The following is a 24,622-nucleotide window of genomic DNA, read 5'->3' as shown; positions in this document are numbered from 1 at the left end:
GTGATAGTAGAACAGAAAACAAACATGCAGATTTAAAGGATGCCTCTTAAAAAATAGGAGGGAAGCTAGATGGGATTTCCACAGCAAACCCACACAAAGCAATCCTCATCTGCAACACTGACCATATCATCTCCATCCACTGCAGCCAGTTATCATTGAGTGATTCCATCTCCAGCAGCCTCGAGATGAACAGGAAATTAAAATTTCAAAGATCTGCAGTTAAGATAAATCAATGGTGACAGATCAATGTTCATTGAAATTTCATGAACTTTGAGCCAATACAGATGAAAATACCAAGGCGGTTACAGTCTCCTGCAGATATTGCTCCTGCAACAGATAAAATGTAATTAACACGGTTAAGAAGGGAGCAATGTCACAGACCGCACATCCATAATTCCGCGCTCCCTTCATATCGCAGGGATTATTAGAAAAGGGCCGAAGACACCTGTTCAATCCTCTTCAATGACAGCTCAAGTATTGGTGCCACTTCTCCGAGGGTGACGGCGGACGCTCACACATTACCGGTCAACAGAAATCAAATGGGTTCCCTTCACAGCTGATTGCAAGCGCAAATTAATATTGTAAAATGAAGATCAATACATGGACGGGGCGCCGATCGATGGCGGCTAAATTACGACCGCGTTTTCCCCCTCATTCAAGATGAGTTGTGTTTTCCTCTCAAAGTCAATACCGCGCTGCCTCCCTCATTCATTTCTCAATAAACTTGCCGATGAATTTCAATCAAAAGGCGCTGGGAGGATGGGGGTGCTGGAGTTCTTTTAAAGCCCGTCGGGTGTGGATCATTGGGAAAATGGGGCAAAGGAAAGGAGTTAGGGACAGGAGGGGGCTCTCTTCTATCACATGCTCCCCCTCTTTCACCTCCTGCGTCTATCTTTCTTGTGGCAGCTGACTGATGCTCCGACTGTGGACAGTGAGTGAGGACAATCCATTTCAAGAGTCATTACAAAACATTCCTCTAATGACACCGGGGGACAAAAAGAAGGCCCAATTAAAATCGAATCAATGAGAAGTATCCTTGAGAAAAATAAAAACCCACACTTTTTCCACTTTTTTTTTTCTTTTTCTTTTTAAGACGCCCATAATTCAGTTCATGGAGAGAGGTACGGGGGAGGGGGGACACGCTCGACTGCAACTACTTATTTCAATCAATTTCCTTTAGCTGGATTTCACAGGTCACTTGCTGATAGCACGCTGTGGAATAATGCCACAGTGTGCATCTCAAAGCCTACCTGACAAGCTGCCTGACAGTGGGGGAGTGCAAGCACGTGTCACGTCAGTCCTCTAATTGGACACAAGGACCTTCCACTGTCGCGATCGGCACAAGCTCGCAAGGCCTTCAAACCAAGCCCATCTAACTTGGCAATGAGTGTCTGCTTCACTCCTGCAGAGCTGGTGCTAAATACCAGCGTTGTAATGAGACAAGCAGGTACAGGCGGATGCAGCTAGTGGATAACGCGGTTTGACACATGCTAAAACTGTTGTGCCAACTGGTTACAACCCTCTCGACTGTGGCGATGACATTTATAAATGCTTATTACATTCTGCTTCACCTCAGCAGTTTGTCGCCGAGGTCTCCAACTTTTTCTTCGCCCAGGAGGGATTTAATACAGACCTTCCTTGGATCTGATCCGCCGTGGATGGAAGAGGCAAAAGTGTTTGATCCCGATTGCTGACTATCTATTCGGCTTGCTCTGCACATGTACATGCAATTCTCTTTGCACGTCACAGCAGCACTAAACTGTAGAAACGGACGCTATCAAACGCATCCATACAGTATGCAGTGAGTGTTTTCAAGTGCGCCTCTGTCGCTGATCTGTTTACATACCCCCTTGAACGCCTTTGATTACAGCATATCTTTGGCCACACCCCAGCACTGACCAGCATCCGATTGGTGTACCAAACCCAACCCTTCAGGACGGGAAATGAAAAGGAAGCCCTACATCTGATCAGCTTCAGAGTCTGGGACTTCAAAGTGTCGGCAGGGTGGAGAGGAGACGTAAGGATTGGCCCGATTCACAGGCTGAACAGCACGGGGCACTATCTGATGTGCTCTGATAGAGAGGGCTCTGTTTGTTTACTTTTTTTTGCCTCTGATTCTTAAGAGAGAAATCGGAAGAGATTTTATTCATTACTATACGTCTAGATTTCAGTGATGATGCCAATGCAAAATGGTCTAAAAATAGACCTTCCACAGGCTCAGTCCCGAGCATCGTTCTTTTCTATCCCTTACAAGCCTGACATTTCTTGATCTCCACCACTATTGAGTGAAGCACCGGTGACCTCTTTGTCCTTATGTTGATGAATGACTGCCTCATACCCATTTTGTCAGATTTTGGTGCAGTGGAGTCGATAGCGTCACCTTGACGAGGAAAGTTTGCGATCCATCAGCCCTCAAGGCTGTCTGGCCTCAACTACAGCCTGGCAAGAGCGGCTCACTACATGGGGCATCTGCTCCATCCAAAATCCTTCACCCAGTGTGCTGCAATATTGTGAGGTCGAGTGAATGACTCTTATCACTAGTGCTTTACAGTGAGCTGGGGGGGAGAAGGGCGAAAAAACACTTGACTTTTACTAATAGCCGAGAATCCAGGCTGGTCACCAAAGGTCTGAAGACGAAGCACCCTGTCAGTGCCCAGCTTGGGAAATTAGCAAATAATGTTCCCTTCCCCCTGACAAATGTGTGACAGCTCGCCTTCGCCAATCATCCTCTCGTAACGTTATGATGCATGTCCTGGATCCCCACTGGAGGATGCAGGCGAAGTTTACTGACCCTCAATTTACCCATGACAAATGGGGTCCCGGTAAATGTGCGTTTTCTGGGGCGCGGAAGGGGTTCATTTTAAGCAATCCTGGTTATGTGGATGTCACTGATTAGGATAAATAGAGGCTGACTGTGTTAGGACTGCTTGCAGAACCATATTACCAAGGGCCTGCATCGCTGCCCCTTGAGGGGGGTTCTCTCGGAAACTTGGCCAAGATAGAAAACCAAAAGCTCTGATGCAATTAGGGGCTTAAATTGGATAAGTTGTACGGGCAGGTTTTTATTTATGATTTAGCCCTTCATACAGGGCGGTAACCAAGCCATAAAAAGGCTACACTGCTGCAAATGAGGCTGAAAATTGAGGAAGGAAAAAAGGAAGCGCGCACACACATACCTGGACCCTCTCTTGGTCATTTATAAGAAAAGTATCGACTCTGTTTCAGCTCAGACTTTCTCCTTTTGATTTTCTACAACCTTGGTGACAGTTCCTCCACTCCTGTCCTGACCAATGGATAACCAATACATGGATTAGGCAGAGGACAAGCCTGCAAGCTCCGAGGGAAAGAGCATTGTTATAGGCTGAAAAGAAATAAAGTAGCACAAAACAGCTAGCGCGTCATTCCGTTGAAAAAATGTGCCAATTAAAATGCGGATATACGCTCCTCCAAGCAGTCGGTAAACGGCAGTCTGCTAAAGTTTTATGTCACACATCTGTTTGTCTCATTAGCGTTTGAAACATTCAATAGTCAGTGCCAACAGGATTATTTGACATCCACTACAGGGTGCACTCTTTCTGAGAATGGATTGTGGGTTTTGGAGTGATTCCAGGGCACTAACCTGAGTTAAGGACATGTCCCTCTGCTGTTTGAATTGACTGCCGCCGTCTCCTCTGTGTTGACTCTGGGTAATTTGTGATAATTTCTCAAATTGGGCGAGCTAAAGCTCCACAATTAGGGTGGTGGTGCAAGAAGAGTCAACATAGAAAAAGGTTTAAAAGGCGCTCTCCTCTCTCAAGCACTGCTCTCCAGTCACGCTTGAAGGCTTTGATAACAAGACCTTTGATATGCATGTTTCACTCCAATGTGACACGGGGACACTCTGCTCCGGCAGATACATCGCTGTACGCCCTTATGCCGTGACTGCTTTTACAATTCCGATATATTTGTGTCAGGTCATTGGGTTGACATGATGCAACCCTGGCGGAATAGAATACACATGTTCTTTTCAGCATAAATCTCATCTCTTGAGCTCGATGTTTAGCATTTATAAATCCACTTTTTCTCTCACGTCAAGCGATTGTTTGGGTTGCTTTTTTTTTGTTTACTACTTGTGAAATCCCACTTCAAAAGGCCATTAAAAAAATTGGACGCATTGTGTTGCCAAGAACTCTAGACTACACTAAACACAGTTGGGAAAGGTTAAATGTACAATGTGGTGCTGCCAAAAGGACTACATTACAATATCATATACTAGTAAACTTATAACAGCACGACACACCCTTAACCGGCAGTAACGCAAGGCTAAATCCTTTGCCTTACATGTGGCAATGAGGAACGGTAAATTTGCCGGACAGCTACTGTACTGTCAGAAACACATAATTAGAACATTTTGTATTCTGGTCTCTGAGCAGGTCCACTCACTTAAGCGTCAACCCTTGTACAATCAGGGTGAGCCACGCAGGGAATAGCAGGGCAGAAGTGTCGGACCTGTCTATTGGTGACTTTCTCTGTTAATTCACAGCACTAATCAATTGTACCACCATTGCCTCCAGGGGTAATTGTATCTTTATACTAACTGGAAGTGAGTAGGAACCAGGAAAGAAAGAGGAATAATGGAAGGGGGGGAAAAAATCAACAAAGATAGAGAAGGGGACACGTTTCCTCGGTAAAACCTGATGGTAATCATCCCAATCCGCTTAGCCTCTGTGACTAATGGGGTCTGTTCTTAAGGGACCTGGCACTTTCACTAAGGTGCTATAGAAGCCATTAATGTCTTAACTTATACACCTTCTTAGGGTTGTGCAGTAACACATGAACACACACTTGTACACACATGCTTTCTCTCACTCACACGGACACTCACTTGCACGCTACTCTCCTGTTTCATTATCCCAGTGCCTTGTTGGCCTCTGCTCTGCTCCTGCTAGGGAGGTTAAATGCAAGAGAGCTGGGCCAGACTGCACGGTTGGAGGAGAAGGGGACGGATGACTGGGGGTGGCAGGGGTGCTGGTTGTTTGGGGGAGAGGACGAGGGGGGAGCTGATGAGAAACAGCTGGCTAAGGGTCTGGACTGGGGGTGTGTGGAGCCCCCACTTTACCGTGCTCAAGGCCAGGGCAGAGAGAACTGCAGTGAAGGGAGTCTGCCCATCAGAGTTAGAAGAGACAGGCTTCCAGGTCAGACAGGCTCTGACCTCGGCAACCTCGCTCCCCTCACCGATGATGACTGATAAGACCACCACTTCCTTCTGTTTGCCCAGATAATGACATTGCCTGCTTACGGTGTGACGCACACACACACCTATCTTCACAAAGAGGACACGCAAAATCTGTTTCATAATAAAACAAAACCACATTTGGCCCGCCATAAAATCAGCAAATTATAAGGATGCATCATCTGTCTCGCAACAGGATAGGTAAAGAGAATTGGCAGAATCACTTATCCTGACAGCTTGAGTTTAACAGAGCTTGGCAGCGCCCTTGTATGATGGCAGGTCAGAGGGGGATCGAGTTGCACTTGTACGAGCCCCTCCAGGAAACACCTTTTCACGAGCAGATCTCACACATTTAACATTCAGCAAGCCGAGCCTTGGTTTGTGCGCTATTACCGCCTGTGCTCATGGGCAGAGGTCTCCATCCGAGAGACGGAGGGTGGTGGTGGTGGTGAGGGGCTGAGTAGAGAACGAGGAAGACAGTGTCTGAAGGTTTTTGACTCACCAGTGTAGACAAATCTCCCAGGGGCTCCTTTGCAGAACTGCTTGGACTTGTAGGAAAGCGTGACTTCCACCACACCAGGGATGTGCCGAGGTGGGGTCTGGACACGGATGGCGTGGGGAGTTATCAGCTGCAAAAAGAAAAAGATAAATATATTCAGACATTTACGACAATATTTATCTGCATAAAAATAAAAAGTAAGTTCCTTACCTCACTCCATACTAGCATAGTGCCAAAGACGACTTGTAGACCATCAAAGAAGTTATCTCCTATGATGATGACAGTGGCTCCTCCTGTGGTCCATCCCTCGCTTGGGCTGATAGCCTTGATGCACGGGGTGGCTGCTTATCCAAGACAAAGAAAGGAGCAAATTCAGCACCAAGTTTTCAACACCCAGACTCATGTCTTTTTCCGCCCAGACATCCCAACATTCATCCCCGCACGCCTCTCTTACAAAGATGTATCATAAAGTTGCCCCCCCCCCACCCACCCCTTGGAAAAGAATGATGGATTTGTCCTTTAAGGCATGAGAATCAGAATCATTTATCAGCGCTGTGGAGTGGTGTAGTTAAGCAGACCCTTCAAATGGTCCACTTCACAAAGGCTAAACGCTGGGCTCGCCAAGAAAATGATTTGACGGAGCAAATTATGTGTCAGGGCAAATGTAGCTATCAGAATTGATTAAGCATGCGGCGGCATGTACAGTACGATTTCAAAGTTGAACACATCTTAAATGAGTCAAGAATCCAGGCTGGTAAAGTGGAAATGACAAGTTAAAGCTTTGCTGCTTCATTTTATTTCATTACCTTTGTTCTGCACACGCTGCACGACGCAGGCATGGCAAGTGTAGTTTCAGGTTTCATAACGTGAAATGCACTCATGAATTATTCAGATTAGGCTTTTTTTTTTTCATTCTGTTTGTGATCGATTCAATCCATTTCATATTGTTTATTACAATGCTTTTCATCTGGCATGACTTGTGCAACACAGCTCTGTCATTTATCAACAGTGCGGGCTGTTATTATAATCTAATTTGAGTGATCTGGTGCCTCACGTTCACTGTCATTTGATGCATTACCTTAATATGGCGGCGAGCACAACACCGTGTTTACAACAGAAAAAGCATGACAGCCAGTCATAAAGAAGCAATATCAAATTTAATCTATTTCCATCAATATCTTTTTAATATAGGTTGTTTTCCGACCGCTCCGGATGTAAGCAACTATTTCGGCAAGTTCCGTTTTTCTTCACAGGCGCGCTTCTAAACCTCTATTATGCCTTTCCATCCAGTAAGTAAATCACAGGCGGCCATTGTTGTATGGATCACCTCAGACAAGACATCTCCCTTTGTTTGCCTTGCTGTTGGGTCTGTTCAGGTCATGTTTGCTCTCTCTCTCGGCCCATAAAGTGCAGGCACACACATCGGTTCTACAGGGAATCTGACTTTAACAGGCGCTGTTGACTTCATGCTAATCACCTCGTACAGATTTTCATTTGTGAGGCCTAGAGGAGTGACATTTGCTTTCCTTAATTGCGAAGCGGAGCGTCTGAAAGAGGACCAACCCTCCATGGGCATGCTGTGCCCCCTCTAAGGGCCTGACCTTCATCAGTGCGGACGATTACAGCAAATAATTCACCCTTCAAAATTACTGTAAACAAATTGACTTTGGGGATGGAAGAAGGAGGGGGGTACCGGAGAGGAGGGAGAAGGAAAGGCCTGATGGTGACTGGGACTTTTGGGGGGCAGCTGCCGCCTACGACGGGCAAACACAATCACGCACGCACTCACACACGAACACAGACCTCTGAAATCCCTGTGCCCCCCTCCCGCACACAGAAGGACCCAAGGAGAGGCAGCAACTGAGGCCTTAAGCCGTCCACCCTTCTGCCTGGAAATTTGCATATGTCTCAATGCACAGACAGCGAGGGGAGCATGTGCTGAATGGGGACCGTGGCGAAGTGGATTACACAGTCAGCGCAGGCGATCTGATGACAGACACGCACAATGCCCCCCTCAGCAGATGATAGGCATCGTGAGTAGTGGGCGGATGCAAAGTGCCGGCCGGATTGTTGCATCACAGTGTCTGTGCAAACTTAGGGCGTCCGTGCCCAAACCCACCTTCACCGTATTAAACTGTCTCGTTTTTGGCTCTTTTTTTTCTTTTTTTTTTCTCCTCTCTTCTCCGATTCACTCCTCGTAAGTGAAACCGGATTTCCAATCGAGCCCTCTGTGGTTAGGGAGGACGTCAAAACTGATCCAAGATCTGAGCAAAGAAGGTCTCCTCTCTAGTATTGTGACACTCAAACAGGTCTGATGTGGCCCGCGAAGCCGTCCTTTGTTCTGCCTGCTGAAATGTGTTGTAATTGTGCTGTGGGATGTCCAGATGGTCGGTTGATAGTGCAGCTGATGGGATTATACCTTTTACCTCTCCCAGGGCCATCTGTTCCCTTTGACTCTCTCTCTCTCTGTGTCTGCCTCTCTCTCCCACACGCACTCTCTCCATCCCTTCTCCTTTCCTTCTTCTTCCCTCGCTTCCTCTTAGGCCTAGCAGTCTGGATTCACTTGTCTTTATTGCATAAACCCTAACAGCATTACAGCCACTTGGCATGCAAATGAGGCAGGCGCTGCAGGCTGTATGCTGACTCTCCTATATTGTCTGGGGCTCTATAATAGTGAAATTGAGCTGAGGAACGTGTGTGTGTTGCTCTCTTAAACGTGTGTGAAATATCAGCTTATTTGGGAGCATCCTTGTGCACCTCTAAGCTGGAATCTACATGTTTGAGTGACAGTTCTTCTGTGTGTGAATTCATTCAGACATAATTTCACACCGATAAGTCTGTCGTTCCTGTGGTTTACCAGTAGGGGGCAGGTCGTCTGGCTCACTGCAAGGCAGTTGATGCAAGTGCAGGAAGAGCGGATCGGAAGGATGCTTTTGGTCAGTCACTTATATGAGGGCTTCTCGCCCAGTCGACTCCAGGGAAAGAATGTGTTGCTAATTTAAAGTCTCCCTGTCTGCGCGTTGTCAAAGCACAACACGTATGGAATTACGCTTTACGGCTCTCCTTTACTCATGTGTCACTTCTCTGTTTGTTTAGGGTAACTAAAACAAAGCAAGTGCATGTTAAATTAGTTGTTTAAACTGTCAAGCCTGAGGAAGGCGAGGGGAAAAAATAGATCTTAACACGTGAGAGCGTCGGCGGATAAACAGAGCGAGGTGCATTAAAGTTATTAGACAAAGACGTGTTTAACTGGGCGGTTGACAATAGCTTCTTTTGTAGCGTTACAGGGTGTCACTCTGCCGCTTTGAAGAGTGTGGTGAAGAGAAGAATAAAGGATGTGTTGGGGTAACCTGTGAAGAGCACACGCACACACACACGACGCGGCCTGTCCCATGGGAGGGGGGGAAACATGGAGGCAAGGGCTCAACCTCTTTAATTGCTCTCCTCATTAAGAAACTGGTTGCTAGGCGATCCACACCTAGCGTGTCATAAACGTGAAACACACAAACAAAACGTCAGCGAACATAATGACTTTGGTGCTCCGGGCAGGACTTTAATTATTTGATTTTGTTCTTCAGTAGAGGAGTCATTAATAAAGACAAAAACAAATAGATTAGCTTCTCCCCCCACTAGACTGCAGTGCACTAAGATATATTAATTGTCGAGTCTTTTTTTTCTTTCTCAGTGGTTGTTGTATTAAGCATTACATTTGCTTTTGGTGATAGAACCATTAATGCCCATTAATGTGTAGAGAAGCTTGTTTCAGTCAGTGTTGTATATAAACTGTTTGCCCAGCCGTAATTGGCTCTAGAAAACTCCAGATAGGCAATTTGAACAATTGGTCTGCCCCCCCCCCTCCTTTTCTTACACTGGTCTAGCTGCTCCCATCTGCGAGTGGAGACCACGGGGGTCACAAGGTTATGTTTAGTGCATTTTAGTTTTTGGATTTCCCATGGTTTGGTGGTCCCTCTTCTCTCTCTTTTGGCTGAGCAGGCAATCAGTCTATCATATGGAATCAGTTGGAAGAAAAACAGTAAGTTCTGTTTTTCTCATAGAACGACCCCCCCACCCCACCCCTCCAGCTCCATCACATACACACACACACACACACTCCTCCCTCCCCACCCTCTCTTCTGTTTCAGCTCTCTCACAGCTAAATCTGCAGAACCCAATGACAGGAAATTGACCTCACATGAAAATTCTTAAGCAATTTGATCATGTTTCACATCAGCTTTTAGGACAAATGTAGGTGCATTAGCAGACTGGAAGTAGTATGATTTCTTTCATTAAAAAAAAAATGATAATAGGTCTGACAGCTGTTGTGGCTGTCAAATAATAACATATGAAGTGATGCATACTATTTCCAGTCAGGACAGGTATGAGGAAGCATAAAGCAACTCAGAAAGTAAAAATAAATAAATAAATAAAAAGTGATGACGGAAAAAAATCTAATTTTGGAGTGCAGAAGATTGTCCGAAAGGGAACTAGGAGGGAAAAAGTAGCGTAGCAAATTATAAGATGTAAAAATGTGCCTACCATTCTCCAGATAAGGAGGCGTACCTTCTGAAGGGTCGAGTCTGCGAGCCCTTCGCCCGTGCTTGGAATTGTTGTGTACGAACATGTTGTCAGAGACAGCCAAGACATGGCCGTCCACATTGACGGTCGTTGATACGACAACCTGCAGGAGGAATTAGAATACGAAGCGTAATTAAGACATTTGTTGAACCATTGTGGGCGGGCGCTAAAGTGAGGCGATGCCACGGTACTGTCAAGCCACGTGCCTGTGTTGTGGATGACAGTCTTCCAATCATTTCAAACGTATCCTGTTACCCTGCTCTGCTGTTTTTGCTTGATAATGTCTTGCACTTGTGTACGGCTAATTGACTTTCAGAATCGCTAAAATACATTTCCGTTCTCCCACTCCAGCAACTGTCATCATAGCCCGGGCTCAGAACTATTGATCAGCCCGTCCATTTCTGTGAGGCTGGAAAGGCCCCCCTTTTAAAATATTACTGGAGTCATTAGCAGCAGAACCGAACTCCATCCCATCACTCAGCAAACATTTTACATGGATCGGATTCCAAGCCGCACTCCACATTTCATAATGCTTATTTTTGTTGTTGTTTTTTTGGCAACCGCAGCTCCAAACAGTGAGCCACATCTGAATGGCAAAAGTGTGTCTGAGCCGGAAACAGAGACCGCCTCTCAGGTTTGCCTCGCCGGTAGGTGACCTCGGTAAAGAAGTGGAATTTAGGGGGGCGCTTTTTTTTTTTTTTTTTTTTCTTCCAGTTAGTTTTGGAAGGGGTGGGGGTGTAGAGCGAAGAGTGGGGGAGAAGGGGAAGTGAAAGAGCTCCATTCTTTTGAGCAGGTTCAGAGCTGGGCCAAGCTGAGGATGATGGATTGGGCCCTCTCTGGCCTCCAGCTGGTTTTGGGGGGTAATAAGTGGAGCTGAAGGCATGCAGAATACACAACTTTGGCCAGTGAAACACCTACGGTGGAGCATCTGGTAAATCTATTTGGGGGGAAAAATAGCTGTTGGACTGGAGTCGTGGTAGAAGCATCAATAAGAAAAAAAGGCCATATCTTGTTTTTGATTTAGTGGAGTCCTGCAAACACCGTGCTGCTGCTGTGTTCCTGACACACAGATGTGAGAAGTAAAATCCTTCAGTGGCTGTCGGGCACCAGTCTGCAGTCACCCAAGGGGAATATTGAAGGAGGCAGGGGAGGTCTGATGGTGCTGACATCAGGAGGGGCACCCTGTCCTGTCCATTTCATGTCTGGGCTTCCTCCAGGAGGATTCTGGCTTACATGTCTATCACACAGCAGCGCTGTCAGGCACAGATGCCCTGCTGTAGTTTGTCCTTCTCCTGATTCAGGTCGCGTCACGAAAAGCTCACTTTCTCATCTTGACTTAGTGAGCTGTATTTTGTGATGACACGGGAGGATGACTGATGGGTGGGTGCCGTAATTTCAACCGACTTGACGCGATGGACGGACAGAAAGGTTGGGAAAGTCACGTAAAGTCCTCCGTCGCCGTAGTGTAAATCACAGAAATGTGTCAGGATGTTTCGACGGGTTCTTCGCCAAACTATTTAAAATGCATGCTTGCGTGTGTGAATAAGTGAAGCATATAGAGCAAGCAAATATATGCGGTCTTGGTCTGTATGTGCATGCGCTGTGTGTGTCTGCATGCGTGCATGCTTGCGCATATGTGTACATGAAAGTATGTGTTTCCACTGCCAGACAGATCCTGAGTTAACACTGTTGTTACATGTGGTGGGATCGTCCTCCCCTCGGCGCTGGGGCTCAGAAAGCTGTCAGGAGCACAATTGATAGCGCTCTTAAATCCTATATCTTTATTTGTGTCAGATGGTATTCCCTAATAAATATTCTGTCCAGTGTGCCGAGGACACAAAATCCCTCACTCTCCTGGTTCCTCGCCTCCTCCGGTGCCAATGCTAGAATTGCATGCACATGTGCGTTGTTGATTCATGCATTCACCTGCCTGCGTGCGTGTGTGCGTGCGTGTGTGTTGAGATACAATATTGGTTAGGGATTTCAAGTTACCTGGAATCTGCGCATGTCTCTTGGATTCCCTGCATTCTTCAGACAGTTCTGATTGCACTTTAGAAAGAACTTTAGGAAAAACCTGGAAGACAAGAAGACAAAAGTTGTCAATGGAGCGGCTCAGACTGGTCTGCAACGTTGAGATCGGAGCGCGCCGTCCTCATGACTCCCTCAAAAATCCGGACCACCGGCCTTCTTTGTCATGGCCTCACCTGAGTGCAGGTCTTTCCTAACACCCATCTGCCACTAACATACAGGAAGTCACTTGATATTCCACCCAGCTCTTTAATCCCAGGACACCCCCTGTGCAATTAAAGTTCTCCTGTTCAATAGGGAAGCAAATGAGGCCCACCTGTGACCAGGTCTTGTTTGAAGAGCATCAGGGATAAAGGACCTAACAAGGTGAGAGCGCGCCACAAAACTTATAGTCCTGTCAGGCAATTAGGCGGACACTCCTGGGACCACCGTATGCCACACACACACACACACACAGATGCATAGCGTGCGCACACACACACACACACACACACACCCATGTACTTGTGGGTGGGTGAGGCAATTATGCCACAAATTACAACCTGGCTAATCGTCTCTGAACAAATGTCACGTCTGAGTGAGATCTAGTTTGTAAGCCTCCGTCTATCACATCTTAGGGGTTTTTGTGGGACTCATCGATAAAGATAAAGCCCCCGTATTTGGCAATTCAGGTGTGAGTTCACCAATGGAAAACTGCATGAGGCTTCACTCAGTGGCTTTGAAGTAATTTATAAAAATTTAAAAATAATATTGGTAATAACCTGACGATAGCTTCCCTTTTGTTCACTTGTGTCGCACTTACTCCTGAAGTTGGGAACATACAGTATGGACCGGCGGCTTGGTCAGCGCGTCAAATAAGAATGAACCCCAAGCACATACAAGCTGTTCTGTGATTTTTATTTAACTGAAGTGTGAGCACAGAAACCAAAACACAAAAAGCAGTAAAAGACTTTAAAAGCACAGCACTATCAGACTATTGAGAGAATGGCCAACCAAACAGAATAAACAATGAAAATTGACTTTTTGTTTTTTGCAAATTCTCCCCAAAGAATTTTGACTGATTGCGCTGGGCTTCCACGGGTTCATTATGAACGGCATGCTGCGATATTTATTTTTCATCACATGGCCGCCCTCTCGCTGTACGCAACACTGTGGCTTCTATTGTAACGCTAACTGGGCTCGCAACATTACCATAGATTGCACCAGAGATTGCACAGCCATTTCATTCAGCTCAACTCAGTGGCTTGTGTGGCCGGCGAGGACGCTTTCACACAACACTTAGGACTTCTGGCGCACCCGGCGGGATCCTAGCCAGGCCATAAATCAGAGTCTGAAATGACCCTTCTAACCCTGGCCACATTAACACATGCGCTGGTCATTTAGAAGCGTTCTTCGATAGACTCCTACACCTTGTGCTTCACCGTGAAGCCAGGAGGGAGAGGAGAGGTGAGAAAATATTTTCGCTCCACGTCCAAAGCTGCTTTGGCCTGGACATCAATAAAAGACGTTTTAACCCATGCCAGAATGCTGATTGCCTGTCGGTGTGCGGCGAGGCCATAAAAAAAAAAAAACCTGACTTGTCATTAGTGCATTTCACTTGATTGTGTTCGCCGTGTTTTCGGGTTGCATCTGTTGGCTGATCATCAAAATGACCATTATGTACTCTAATTCCCTGACCCTGTTTTTATTTCCCCAAAGAGTCATAATGTAGAGCAGTAGACATCTGTGGAAAGCAGACCTGAAATACGACTTTTATTTGTCTGTCGCCTCTCGTACAGATTGGCTAAGGCTGCTCCGCGCGCGTTTATGTGCGCGCGTAAGTGCGCGTCTCCTGTTTGTAAGACAATTTATGTCGGAGCAGGAGGCAGCGTGCCTCCGCCGAGCCAAGTGTCGACTTCATAAAAGTTCCAACGCTTCCGCGAGTTTGTTCCTTGGCTACCTTTGCACGCGGCTTCCCCAAGCTAGCAAAACTTCAACTTAAGAAACAATAAACCGGAGAAGTGGAGTGCCCACGCCATCATAAAGACGCTCCTTTATGTTTACTGTTATGAAGGCAATTAAGCACAATTCCTCTGCTAAAAAGATAAGCTTAATTTCCAGCGTCCACAGCAGCGGCGGCGGCGGCGGCGTCGTAGCATCCATTACATTTGAGTTGGTTAAGATTCTCCAAGAGCGCGGTGCAAATTGGTCCTTCGTGGAAAGGAGAGCAATTAAGACCAAGCCCCTCTCTCGCTCTCCTTTACTTCTTAAATATCTACAGAAGTTTGTGCTGCTGTTTTGGCACGCACCGAGACAAAAGGAGCTTGTTTAATTGTTTTTTAATGGGATATCAAGTCGTTGCTGCCATTAGATGTTGGCAATGGAGGGCAAAGGGGGATAGAAGGAAAGAATGAAGCGCAATTAGGTTTGATTAAAGCTATCCTTCTCAATAATCAGCTGTTCTGACAGGACAGGGGACCCTGGTGGCCGCCGAGATGGAGGAAGGTGTTGAGTGATATTAAGGCCAATGAAGGGGATATTAACATGGCTAATTAAAGCTCTTCCAAAGCCGGGAGAGGAGGCTCTCAGTGGACCACACTGGATGAAATAATCGGCCACGGCAGCTATCAGTTGGAGGGGAGCGAGGACGGCAGTGTGGGAAGGGGTGGGGTGCAGTCCGCCCAAGGAGGAGCGGAGGGGGAAACTGTGAAGTGTGAAGAAAGACAAAGAGGAAGACATGGACAAGCATATAGAGAAAGACTTCCAGGGCAAGCGTAGGAGAACATTTTGACATCAATCCTCTCTGTCTGCGTGCCCCGAGTCTGCCAGTATAACTAAGACCTGACATCGGCTTTTATGTCTGACAGCTAGTCATAGCGCTCCACAAATCAACGTTCAAACCGTCCTGCTCGCGCCTTGCTCTACGGCAATTAATACCATTCTCCTGTAGCACCTCCACGCTCGCCCACTGCCGAAGCTACTAATCATGCCATAATGATTTCTCTCCCTCTGGTCAAAGGGGAAATAGATTGTCTCTTTAGTAATGCAGCAGGCTCTGCGCCTTCCACTCCCTGGCTTCACAGACCCCGTAATTGAGGAGAAAAAGGCCGACTTTGGCACTTTGACTGATTTGAGGGCTGCTAGACCCTCTTATCTTTACTCTGATCATTTTAGGCTGACACTCAAAGGAAGACCCAGCGCCCTAATTCGAGCTCACCCTCTCCCATCATCAAACAGAGAGGGGAATAGGAGAAGAGAGGAGCGCGGCAGAGAGGGAGGAAAAACAAACAGGCGAGGTGAGGACGGCCTTCTCTCATTTAAATGGCCAACTTAATTGCCGGGTTGATGTCACTCATGCATAAATGTCCACCCCTTTGATTCCAGTGAAGAGGGCAAATAAGGATAATATTATATTATTAGAAAGGAATCCCTGCACCACGGACGTGGATTCGCCTCGACTGTCCGCCGCCGAGTCTAAAAATGAATCTGTAGCGTGTATTTAAGGAGCTAGAAACAGAAAAGCTACATTAAAGCGTGCCAAAGTGATCTTTATTTCTGTCGGTACTTTATGCAATGTAAAGGTTGCAACAAGTTTCTGTTGTACTGCAGTTTCAATCAGATCAACGATGCTTCTAAAAAAGTACAGCCAGACTTTTGGCAAGCCACCAGCATCTTAGCGTTTGTCTCACCCTGCCTTCTTTGAAGTCGCCTTTTTTTTGTCAGTGAGGTAAAACAAAAGACGCCAGGTCGGCATGTTTTCGTCCTCTAATTGTACACCTTGTTCTAATTGTGCCAAAGATCCGCCCTGTATTTGTTTGGGCCGTTACACAATACGCTGACAGATGGCCACAGAAGCCGTAAGAGTCAGGTATTGACAACTTTAAGCTCCTGATTGGTGCTCCGGCACTAATGACCAGCATGCAGTGTCCACGGCCGGCAGCCATGACAGTGAGGTCATCCGTTGCAGGGCGGTAAGTATCGATCACCGCCCAGCTCCAGCCCATCAGACCCCAGCTGCCTCCCGGACTCAATGGGCCCCTGTTACAGGAGCCCTGTAAGAAACGGCTCCCAACACCACACTACAATTTGCTGACACCAGATCTCTGTGCTGAGATAGTAGTACACGGGTCAATAGCGTATCGGATTTCCAAAACGCCAGGGTCTTAGTGTCAAGCCTCCTGCCTTCCCTACCTACTGCTACAGTTATTAGGCACTCCACTGAACTGCGTTCAGATCCCTGTAGTGACAAGACGGAGCAGGTAAAAAGAGAAATAGAGACACTTATAGATCTTAATCTTCCCAAAACACTTATGCATGCAACTGAGCGGGCTCGATAGATACGCTTGTTAAGTCCCCGGGAGGCCGGGCTGAGCTCGGTGGGCATTTCTGTCGTACTCTGCCTGGCCGCTGTCTTCCCTCGTCAAGCAGAGCTGTTTTTCTGGCTTTAGCTGAAGTAAACCACAGCACATTAACAATATTTGCTCTACCCCTGTACAAGCGCCGAGGGAGCAGACCCACAGATCCTATCACTTCTTTATCACCGAACAAGTGCCTCACTATACAACCTTATTGGGTTTGGGAGATTAACCCCTTCCACTCTCGGCCCGCCGCTCGTCTCCTCCGAGACGCGGAGGCAGATGTCACCGTGATTATTGTTGTTCAACATCAAATATCACAAGTGCATGTTGTGCAGAATTTATTGGATATTTTCAAGGTTTTGTCTGGGTTTTTTTTTTTTCTTTCCGCGGCCGCTGTTCATTTTGTTGTTTCATATTTCATATTATTGTCCGCGGTGTGTATTGTGGTGGTGTCACAAATAATTTATGTGCTTGCTCTGCACCCTAAGATGTAGTTGTGTCCCTCATTCATCCCTCTTTACCCTCTCGTCCACCATCCCCCTCGCTCTTTCTCTAATGGGCAGAGTGGCATTGACATTATTTCACTTGAGGATCCCTCACTCTGTCAATCCCTCTTCATTTACTCCATGGCTACAGGACTCATTATGGTATCCCTTCCTCCTTCACTCTCTCCTACTTTCACTCATCCTCCTGTCTCCCTCTCCCTCGCCCGCTCTGTCTCTCTTTCTCTCCGGACACTGTTAGTTTCTTACTTAAGAGAATCGCTCGTCCTCACAAATGGTTTCACGTCAAACCCACTCCCAGCCAGCCTCCGCTGATTCCCTTCAGGCTTTGGCACAGGTTTACTGTAACAGATTAGAGGAGGACTCGCAGCTCCTGCTAACTATCCATCACTTGCTAACAGTGGACTAAGGCGATGTTGCTTTATGCAGCTTTTAGCGCCAGCCAGCCACAGACTGCATGTTTAGCCCCAAGCTTCCTCTCTGCCTCGACTATCCCCTCACGTAAAGATACTGCTGAGACTGTGTACTGCTGCATGCTGGTCCACGTCTCACTGACTTTGCTCCACAAAAACACAATATAATCAAACACGGAGCTTGAATAATTCTCCCTCACTTTGCATGTTTTTTTTTTTTTGTCAAGAAAATGTTACAGAGATTCTGCTGACCTCACGGGAAACTCCCCCTTTATTTCCCCTGAACTAATGATTTCATTGAAAAAAAACAGGCTCTGAACTACTTTGTCGTTTGAGAATCTTTAAATGAGTTTACCGCCGCATCAGCAAGGCATCATTCGTTGGTGGCCGAATAATTAAAACGGCGGACTGTCGATAATTGGCTTACTGACATTGCAATAACAACACATCAACAATAGTTGTCAGGGATATTTTCTCTTCTCACCAGCACTGGAAGGTTATTTTTGCAGAGGTGGAGAAATATGGCGCGTTGAATACCGGTCAGCTCTGGAGCTCGGGGCCTTGAGGAAATACCAGTCAGCACCTCCCCGCACTAACGTGATGGAAGATAAGCATATGTTGCAGTCGCCGGCCGGGGTGAATGGTAGTATTTAGGGTGTTGGATGTGAGCTCCACAATGAGAGCCTTACACCTTGGAGTGATCAGGCCGGGCGCAGAGCAGCACCACGGAGCACCAGCAGGGGGGCTTGACCGTTTAGTTGTAGAGGCTGTGGATTTGCATGCTGCTCATACTTCCGTGAGACAGTGGTTTTGCTGTGTGTCCATGCATGCGCAAATGTATACGAGTGTATCTCCACATCATATTATTACTAATGTATAATACATACATCTAAAGTGGCTGTCAGGCTTGGTCAGCCATCATAAAACATGAGGCAGCCACTCTGACATTGCCGCCACATTAACAGAAGAAGAAGGGGAAAAACTCCCAGTGTGGACTGTCATGTAGGTGGGGGGGGGCGGAGACGGAAAGACAGAGAGTGGGTCGGTGCTTAAAGCTAACAGGTAACCTTTCTGTGCACCTAGGACAAAGGCAGGGGGAAAAAGAAAATGTCAAATTAAGAGAGGCCAGGCAGAAAGACGTGGATGCCATATTTGTGTGAAAGCCCAGTGCTGTTGGCAGCAGAGATGGCTGCTTTCTGATTCATCTGGGGCCGTATGGCAAAGCTTTGTCAGTCTGTGCGAGGTATAAATAATTCAGGGTGAGAGATGGCAATTACAGGGCCCTGCACAACCAAAATGAATATTTTATAAGGACTAAAACTGCCCTGGAATGAATCACACACATGGAGTCACACACACACGTACACACTAACACACACACACACGTGTGCATGTGTGCGGGCATAAGTGAATGTGCACGCACACACAATGGTAGCACATGAACCTTGAACATAGCAGTTGTGTTGTTGACAATACGACTATTATATAAACCCCTGTATCGCAAGTTAATGATTTTTAATCTGCTTGCACACGCGATTTCTCTCAATATTTGGTTTGGGGAGTGGGAGCGTTTTATGTAGTGGAAAAACCTGCACGGTTAATAAAACCACCTGAAAAGATCAGTTATTTGTAACCTTTTTAAAGTCTCCAATATGCATCAGATTGGAGTTGACCTCCGACCCCTCGGACGCCCTCATGAAATTACTAACCATCTCCACACAGCAATAGACACATTTAAAATAATGTTATTGCTTTAGTTATTACTTTAAAGTAAATTGACCTACTTTTTTTTCTTATGTTTATTATGTGCTGGATGAGCGAAATTCATAAAAATATTTGAGGATGCATCACAATCATGTGTCTTAATGTGCAAGGTAGTCGAGTATTTACTTCTTTTCTTGCAGAGTGAAATATGAAAACCGCAGCACAGATCCACTTTATTGATTCAATGATTGAATATGTAAGGGGGTGAGGTCTTTAAAGCCCATACTCTTTACTTTTGACCCCGTAAATATGCTCTTTGTGCGCGAGCAAGTGTGGATGGGGGTGTGTATGGGGCCAAAATGCTAATGGGAAAAGATTAAACCCAAAAGCCGCCTGGAGCATTTACCTCTAAAGGGTTTTGTCTGTCAGGTTTCCTGCAAAACTCTGTCTTTATAATTCTGAGACAAAAAATAACATTGTTCCCAAGTCCTGAGGAGCGCAGTGTCTTGGTTGAATGGCCATTGTGCGACTCTAGTAATGATACCTTAGCTTTTGTGCGAGGGAGGCCAGGTAGGTCTGTGACATCAGCGCCACACAAGCGCTCCTCTGTCCGGATGTTTAGGGAAGGATTTCGCCCATGGTGGGAAAAGAGTATGGCGGGTAAACAAGAGCTGTTTGTGCTTCAGCAAGCTAAAGATAATAGCGGAAATATAACAGGCTTCTCTGCAGGAATGATGTAATTCCAGGAGTGTGCCTTTTTCTCCTCTTTTTTTTTTATATCAGTGAGAGTGTGGGCGTTTCATTTGTCAGTCCAAAGGGAGGATGGCAAACCTCAGAGGGAGAAAAGACCCCAAGCATGAAGACACAGATCGCGTGTGTTGGAAAAAGTGACAGCAAGGCAAATGCTAAGAGAAAGCTGCTTCCTAACCGAACCACACACTGATCGCGAAACAGCTAGCTGTTGTGAAGGCAGCTGACAAACCCATAGCGTGGCATGTCTCGCCCCGTTTGTGCGTTTTCAAAGAGTGTGATTTGCAAATAACATGAGTCTCTGGGCATAGACCGGGCATGTAAGTACGGTGAATAAAGCCCCCCTGCTCTGCGGAGGGAAACCCGTGCTTGTCAGCTCAGTTCTTTGTCAGAAAGCTGACAGATAAATAGACAGTGTTTTGCCACTCACTCCTCCTGCCGTATGTACACAGAGGCGTGTGTCAGCTTCCGCGTACAGGTTGACTTGCTTTAGGGGAGGAAATTGTTGAAAGACACCCCGCCACTTCGCAGGGCAATGACTGAAAATGTTGTGAGCCCATTCAGACAGTCTCAACAACAAACAATGGGGGTTGATGTGTAACCAGATAAAACACGGATCGAATAGCCAAGTGGAAGCATCACTACAGGGCTTATTTTTCATGCAAATTACTACTAATGAGCTTCCTGAAATCTGACTAATTATATCAAAGTGATTTCTTTAATTAGTTTGTAATAATTCCGCGCATAAACATCATAGTAAACAGATTAGGCTATATAAAAATATCAATTTGTCACACTTTATATGAGATGCTGCGCCGGCGACGTTAATCTGCTTGAAAACGCCAGAGCAAACATTTATGAAAGAATTAAACGCGCACTCAGCGAATATTTGGTAACATTAGCGAGGAATATCTTTTGTACATTTGTCACAGCTTTTAATCCCTGACAAAGCCGCTGTTGGGACGTCGTGGAAGTGTCGGCAAACAGGAAGGGTAAAATAATGGAACTCGGATGTCAAACATTATCTGGAGAGTATATTCGCATCGCCAATAATCACTTTATTATTGACTAGCTAATATTATTGACCGTTTTGAAGTGTATATTTTGGTTGTACTTTACTTTAAGCTCTCATTTATGTGGCTTTATAGAAGATGTTATGAATGTTTATAATCATTATAACAAGGTTTCCAGAGCAGGTTAAGGGCTCTTGAGTCTTTATAACTAGATAAAGTTCAAAGTACATAACTTTTTTATACTTTATAAACCTTTATAAACTTCATCATATACGATTAGAAACATTCATAACATATTCTATATAGCCTGATCAAATGCATTATGTTGTTTCATGAATGTACTCATAATGCATTACAGATCAGCAGTTACCTAATATTAAGATTCGATTTAAATTCATAAAGACTATGGGTGGGGTAGTAAAATATTTGGTGCAACGCAGCAAGACATTTTCAACAATCAGATTCCCCGTCAGATATGGTACGATTTTTTATGGTTCGTAGAGAAAGCACCTTCAAGTTTCCTGACAGCGTTCGACTCCGAGCATCACCTCGCTGCCGGTAACATTGCCGCTCATGTAAACACACCTCCAAGTGAGTGACTGCTTATTAAACACGAACGCAACGTGTGAAAAATGACAGACGGCTTCAGACATGATAAGGAATTGCATTTATCTACCACTTTGCACCTCTTGCTAATCCAACAACATCCCTCAAACCCCTTAAGAGCAAAAATATCTAATACACTAGCGGTCGCAGGAGGACTCATACGATTACCGATCTTTCTGATACCCTCAATCCACACTGAGATGGATTAAACATTCAATTTGTTACTGGCTAGACCACCACCTAGGTTCACCACTTACCATACAAATGGAAAACACGCTAGTAATCTATTAGCCTGCCTGGCCTGACACTGTATTATGTTGTATTTGTATTATATTTACTTCGGGGAAATTACGATTCAAGTCATATTTATCTTCATGTGGAAATGTGTGTCTAAATGGAAATCACCTATAGTGTGAGCGTGGATGCAGAGCAATACTAATGTGCTCCATGAACCGTGCGATTTAGTCGCCCTCGATGGATGCACTATGGGCAGATTCTACATATCAAACATGCTCTCCCCCTGTTGGAGCCCGTACGCCGAGCCCCCGATGCTGTTTGATAATTATTACGCTTACATTACAACACAAGACCTTGCCTGTGGAGCAGAAGAAGACGCCCCCCCCCGCACCCTCCTCCCCCTCTTTTTTCCGCCTCACCCCCCCCCGGCCCCTGAAAACACGCACATGCATGCGCGCACGCTCTTTGTCGTATACAGTAGTAAACAGCTTCCCAGTAAGCTGTTTGCACTTCACTGCCCGCTCTAGGAAATAAAAACAAAGAGCAAATTGGGGGTTTTGCGTCTGAGCGAATAAATAAGGTTGTTTTACTCACAGAATGCATTACCTTTTAAAAACACCAGCCTAATGCGCTGAGCCTTTTCATTTAACCAACAAAGCCTAAATTAGGAATTAAATACATTGGTATTTAGATAACGGCATTAGCTGGGTGACATCAATGTGGGGAAAGTTGGACGGCATCCACATGGTTCCCGCGCCTCCATTGTTACGTTAAATTGCAATATTAATCCGGGCTCAAACCAAGGTACTGTCGCTTTTATGCGGCGCACTTGAATTATGCTATTGAAGTAATTGATAGTGATTCAGTCATTGAAGGTACTAATCCCATGATTCACTTCGTCTCTCTCAGTGCCATTTACCTCCAGATGTTGAGAGTTTGGGGTAATCAATAAAGAGGGAATAAAGATTGGCGTTCACAATACTCCGCCTGACAAGCTCCAGCCGAATGTTTGTCAAGCAAATTAAACACACTTAGACTTTTCACCTGCTCCTACAACGACACCACATATGGCGGCGAAGTTAAAAATAAGAAACTGTGCATACATTACCATGCATAATGCACAACTCCCTCCATTTAATATGCAAATTTTGTAAAATATTACTGAATACCTTCTGTTCAGAATGAATAAATTTGAATTGCAATTAGAATAATCTTGTATAATTAATGAAAACTGTCAATTTTGGTTCCGAAGTAATTTGATTAGCATGTTGATAGGACACTTATCAAGTTCAGTAAACTGTTAGATTAAGGAGATGAAAAAAAAAATGGTGGAAAAAAAAAAAAAAAAAGAAAAAGATTCTAAGGATATTTTTCTCAACGGCTCTGACATTTTCCCTTGGCATCGTAAACAAAGACGGTAGCTGGCAAACTTCCTGAATCGCGGGGCGAGAGAGGGAGGGTGGAGAAACAGTAAAAGAGAAATAGAGACGAGGACAGAGATAGAGAGCCTCTTGAGATAATCTGCGAATCTCAGTCCGCAGATGAAAAAGAGTGTATCGTGGAGGCTCCTGAGTGAGCTACTCATCTCTGGCCTCTGCTCTCCAGCTAAGCCCAAGTTTATGGGATTTCTCTCATGGACCATTTGTAGTTTTCACATCACATGATGAGTTAAAAACAGCTTTTCCAAATGTTTTCAGGCTATAAATGTTGCGAGTTGTGAGCTAAAACCCACAGACAAGTGATCCCCGTCTGCAATTCTTCGGAGACTAGCTATCTATTAACGATAGAGTGAACAACAAATTGATGTACGCCACTCTTGTATTGTATAAAACAGAACCATCTGTACCGTCTACAGATGAACAGAGCGAGTGACCTCCTTTTCCCCTCTCTTTCTCTGCTCATTAGCTACCCTGAACCTCTTTCTCTGCTGCCTTCAGTTTTCAAACCCCCAAATGAGACCTAAATCGCTTGCAATACAGGTTAGCTGGAGGAGGGGGGGGGCAAACATCTGTCGCGCTAGGTACCCGCATGCAGCTTGGGGTATCTCCTGCGAGGAACTTTGGGGATGTTTAATTCATAAACGCTGTCATCCATGTAAACCTCCTGATTTCATAATGACTAACTCTTGGTGGTTTAATTAATTTAATAATGCCTTTCAGAAGCCATAAATGAAAGGGCCTCTGAAGTGGCGCATTAATTAGCCCGCGCCGATGCTAGCCCTGTCAGACTGGTGGCTGTCAAAAGCAGGGCAGAGTGGAGGATGGGCGCCGCTGACATCCAGAGGTGAGGGGTCGTGCCAATCACGCTCCCCGCCACACGTAATGACTCATAATGTGTGGCTCGTATAAACATGTACGCAGGTCAACCTGTGGTCATGTCCGTAACTCTCGACTCCGTATTTACATGGGAGGAGCTGAAGGGGCAACAAGGTGGGAACATCGCCGGCAATAAGCTTCTGCGGTGGCACATTAGGTGGCCGCGCGTGTTTACATCGGAAAGGTTGCCGCCGCTGGCCGCCCACAGTATTCCACTCTCTTAAAGTTACAAGCAAAAGTTATGCTACGACTTCCTTGGCAAAATCCTACCACAGTTGCAGCACATCTAAACCAGAGTTAAAGCCTTAAAAAGCAATAAATATAAAGATTTATTATTATTATTATTATTATTATTATTATTACAGCTGTGAATTAAGTCATGTTTAAATTATGTTTTATTTGTAATTTCAGGATTTGAGCAAGGAAGTAT

The 24,622-nt window shown here is 45.6% G+C and overlaps 1 protein-coding gene across 7 annotated transcripts in view; it reads right to left on the bottom strand.

Annotated features, from left to right (window-relative positions):
- The window catches only part of ebf3b (EBF transcription factor 3b), a 74,152-nt gene that overhangs the window by 17,064 nt on the left and 32,466 nt on the right, over positions 1–24,622 (bottom strand). For 3 of the 7 annotated variants that reach the window (XM_053874696.1, XM_053874699.1, XM_053874703.1), the window contains exons 7-10: positions 12,279–12,360; positions 10,248–10,389; positions 5,922–6,055; positions 5,715–5,841 (exon numbers count right to left, since the gene is read on the bottom strand). In XM_053874696.1, the coding sequence (XP_053730671.1) occupies positions 5,715–5,841; positions 5,922–6,055; positions 10,248–10,389; positions 12,279–12,360 (485 nt within the window). The remainder of the gene's footprint in view (positions 1–5,714; positions 5,842–5,921; positions 6,056–10,247; positions 10,390–12,278; positions 12,361–24,622) is intronic. The other 4 variants (XM_053874697.1, XM_053874700.1, XM_053874698.1 and 1 more) reach the window with 2 other exon arrangements.

The sequence above is a fragment of the Synchiropus splendidus genome, chromosome 9 (assembly GCF_027744825.2).
Source record: "Synchiropus splendidus isolate RoL2022-P1 chromosome 9, RoL_Sspl_1.0, whole genome shotgun sequence".
Taxonomy (NCBI): domain Eukaryota; kingdom Metazoa; phylum Chordata; class Actinopteri; order Syngnathiformes; family Callionymidae; genus Synchiropus; species Synchiropus splendidus.
The sequence above is the reverse complement of the archived record's forward strand: the minus strand, read 5'-3'. Positions and strand labels throughout refer to the sequence as shown.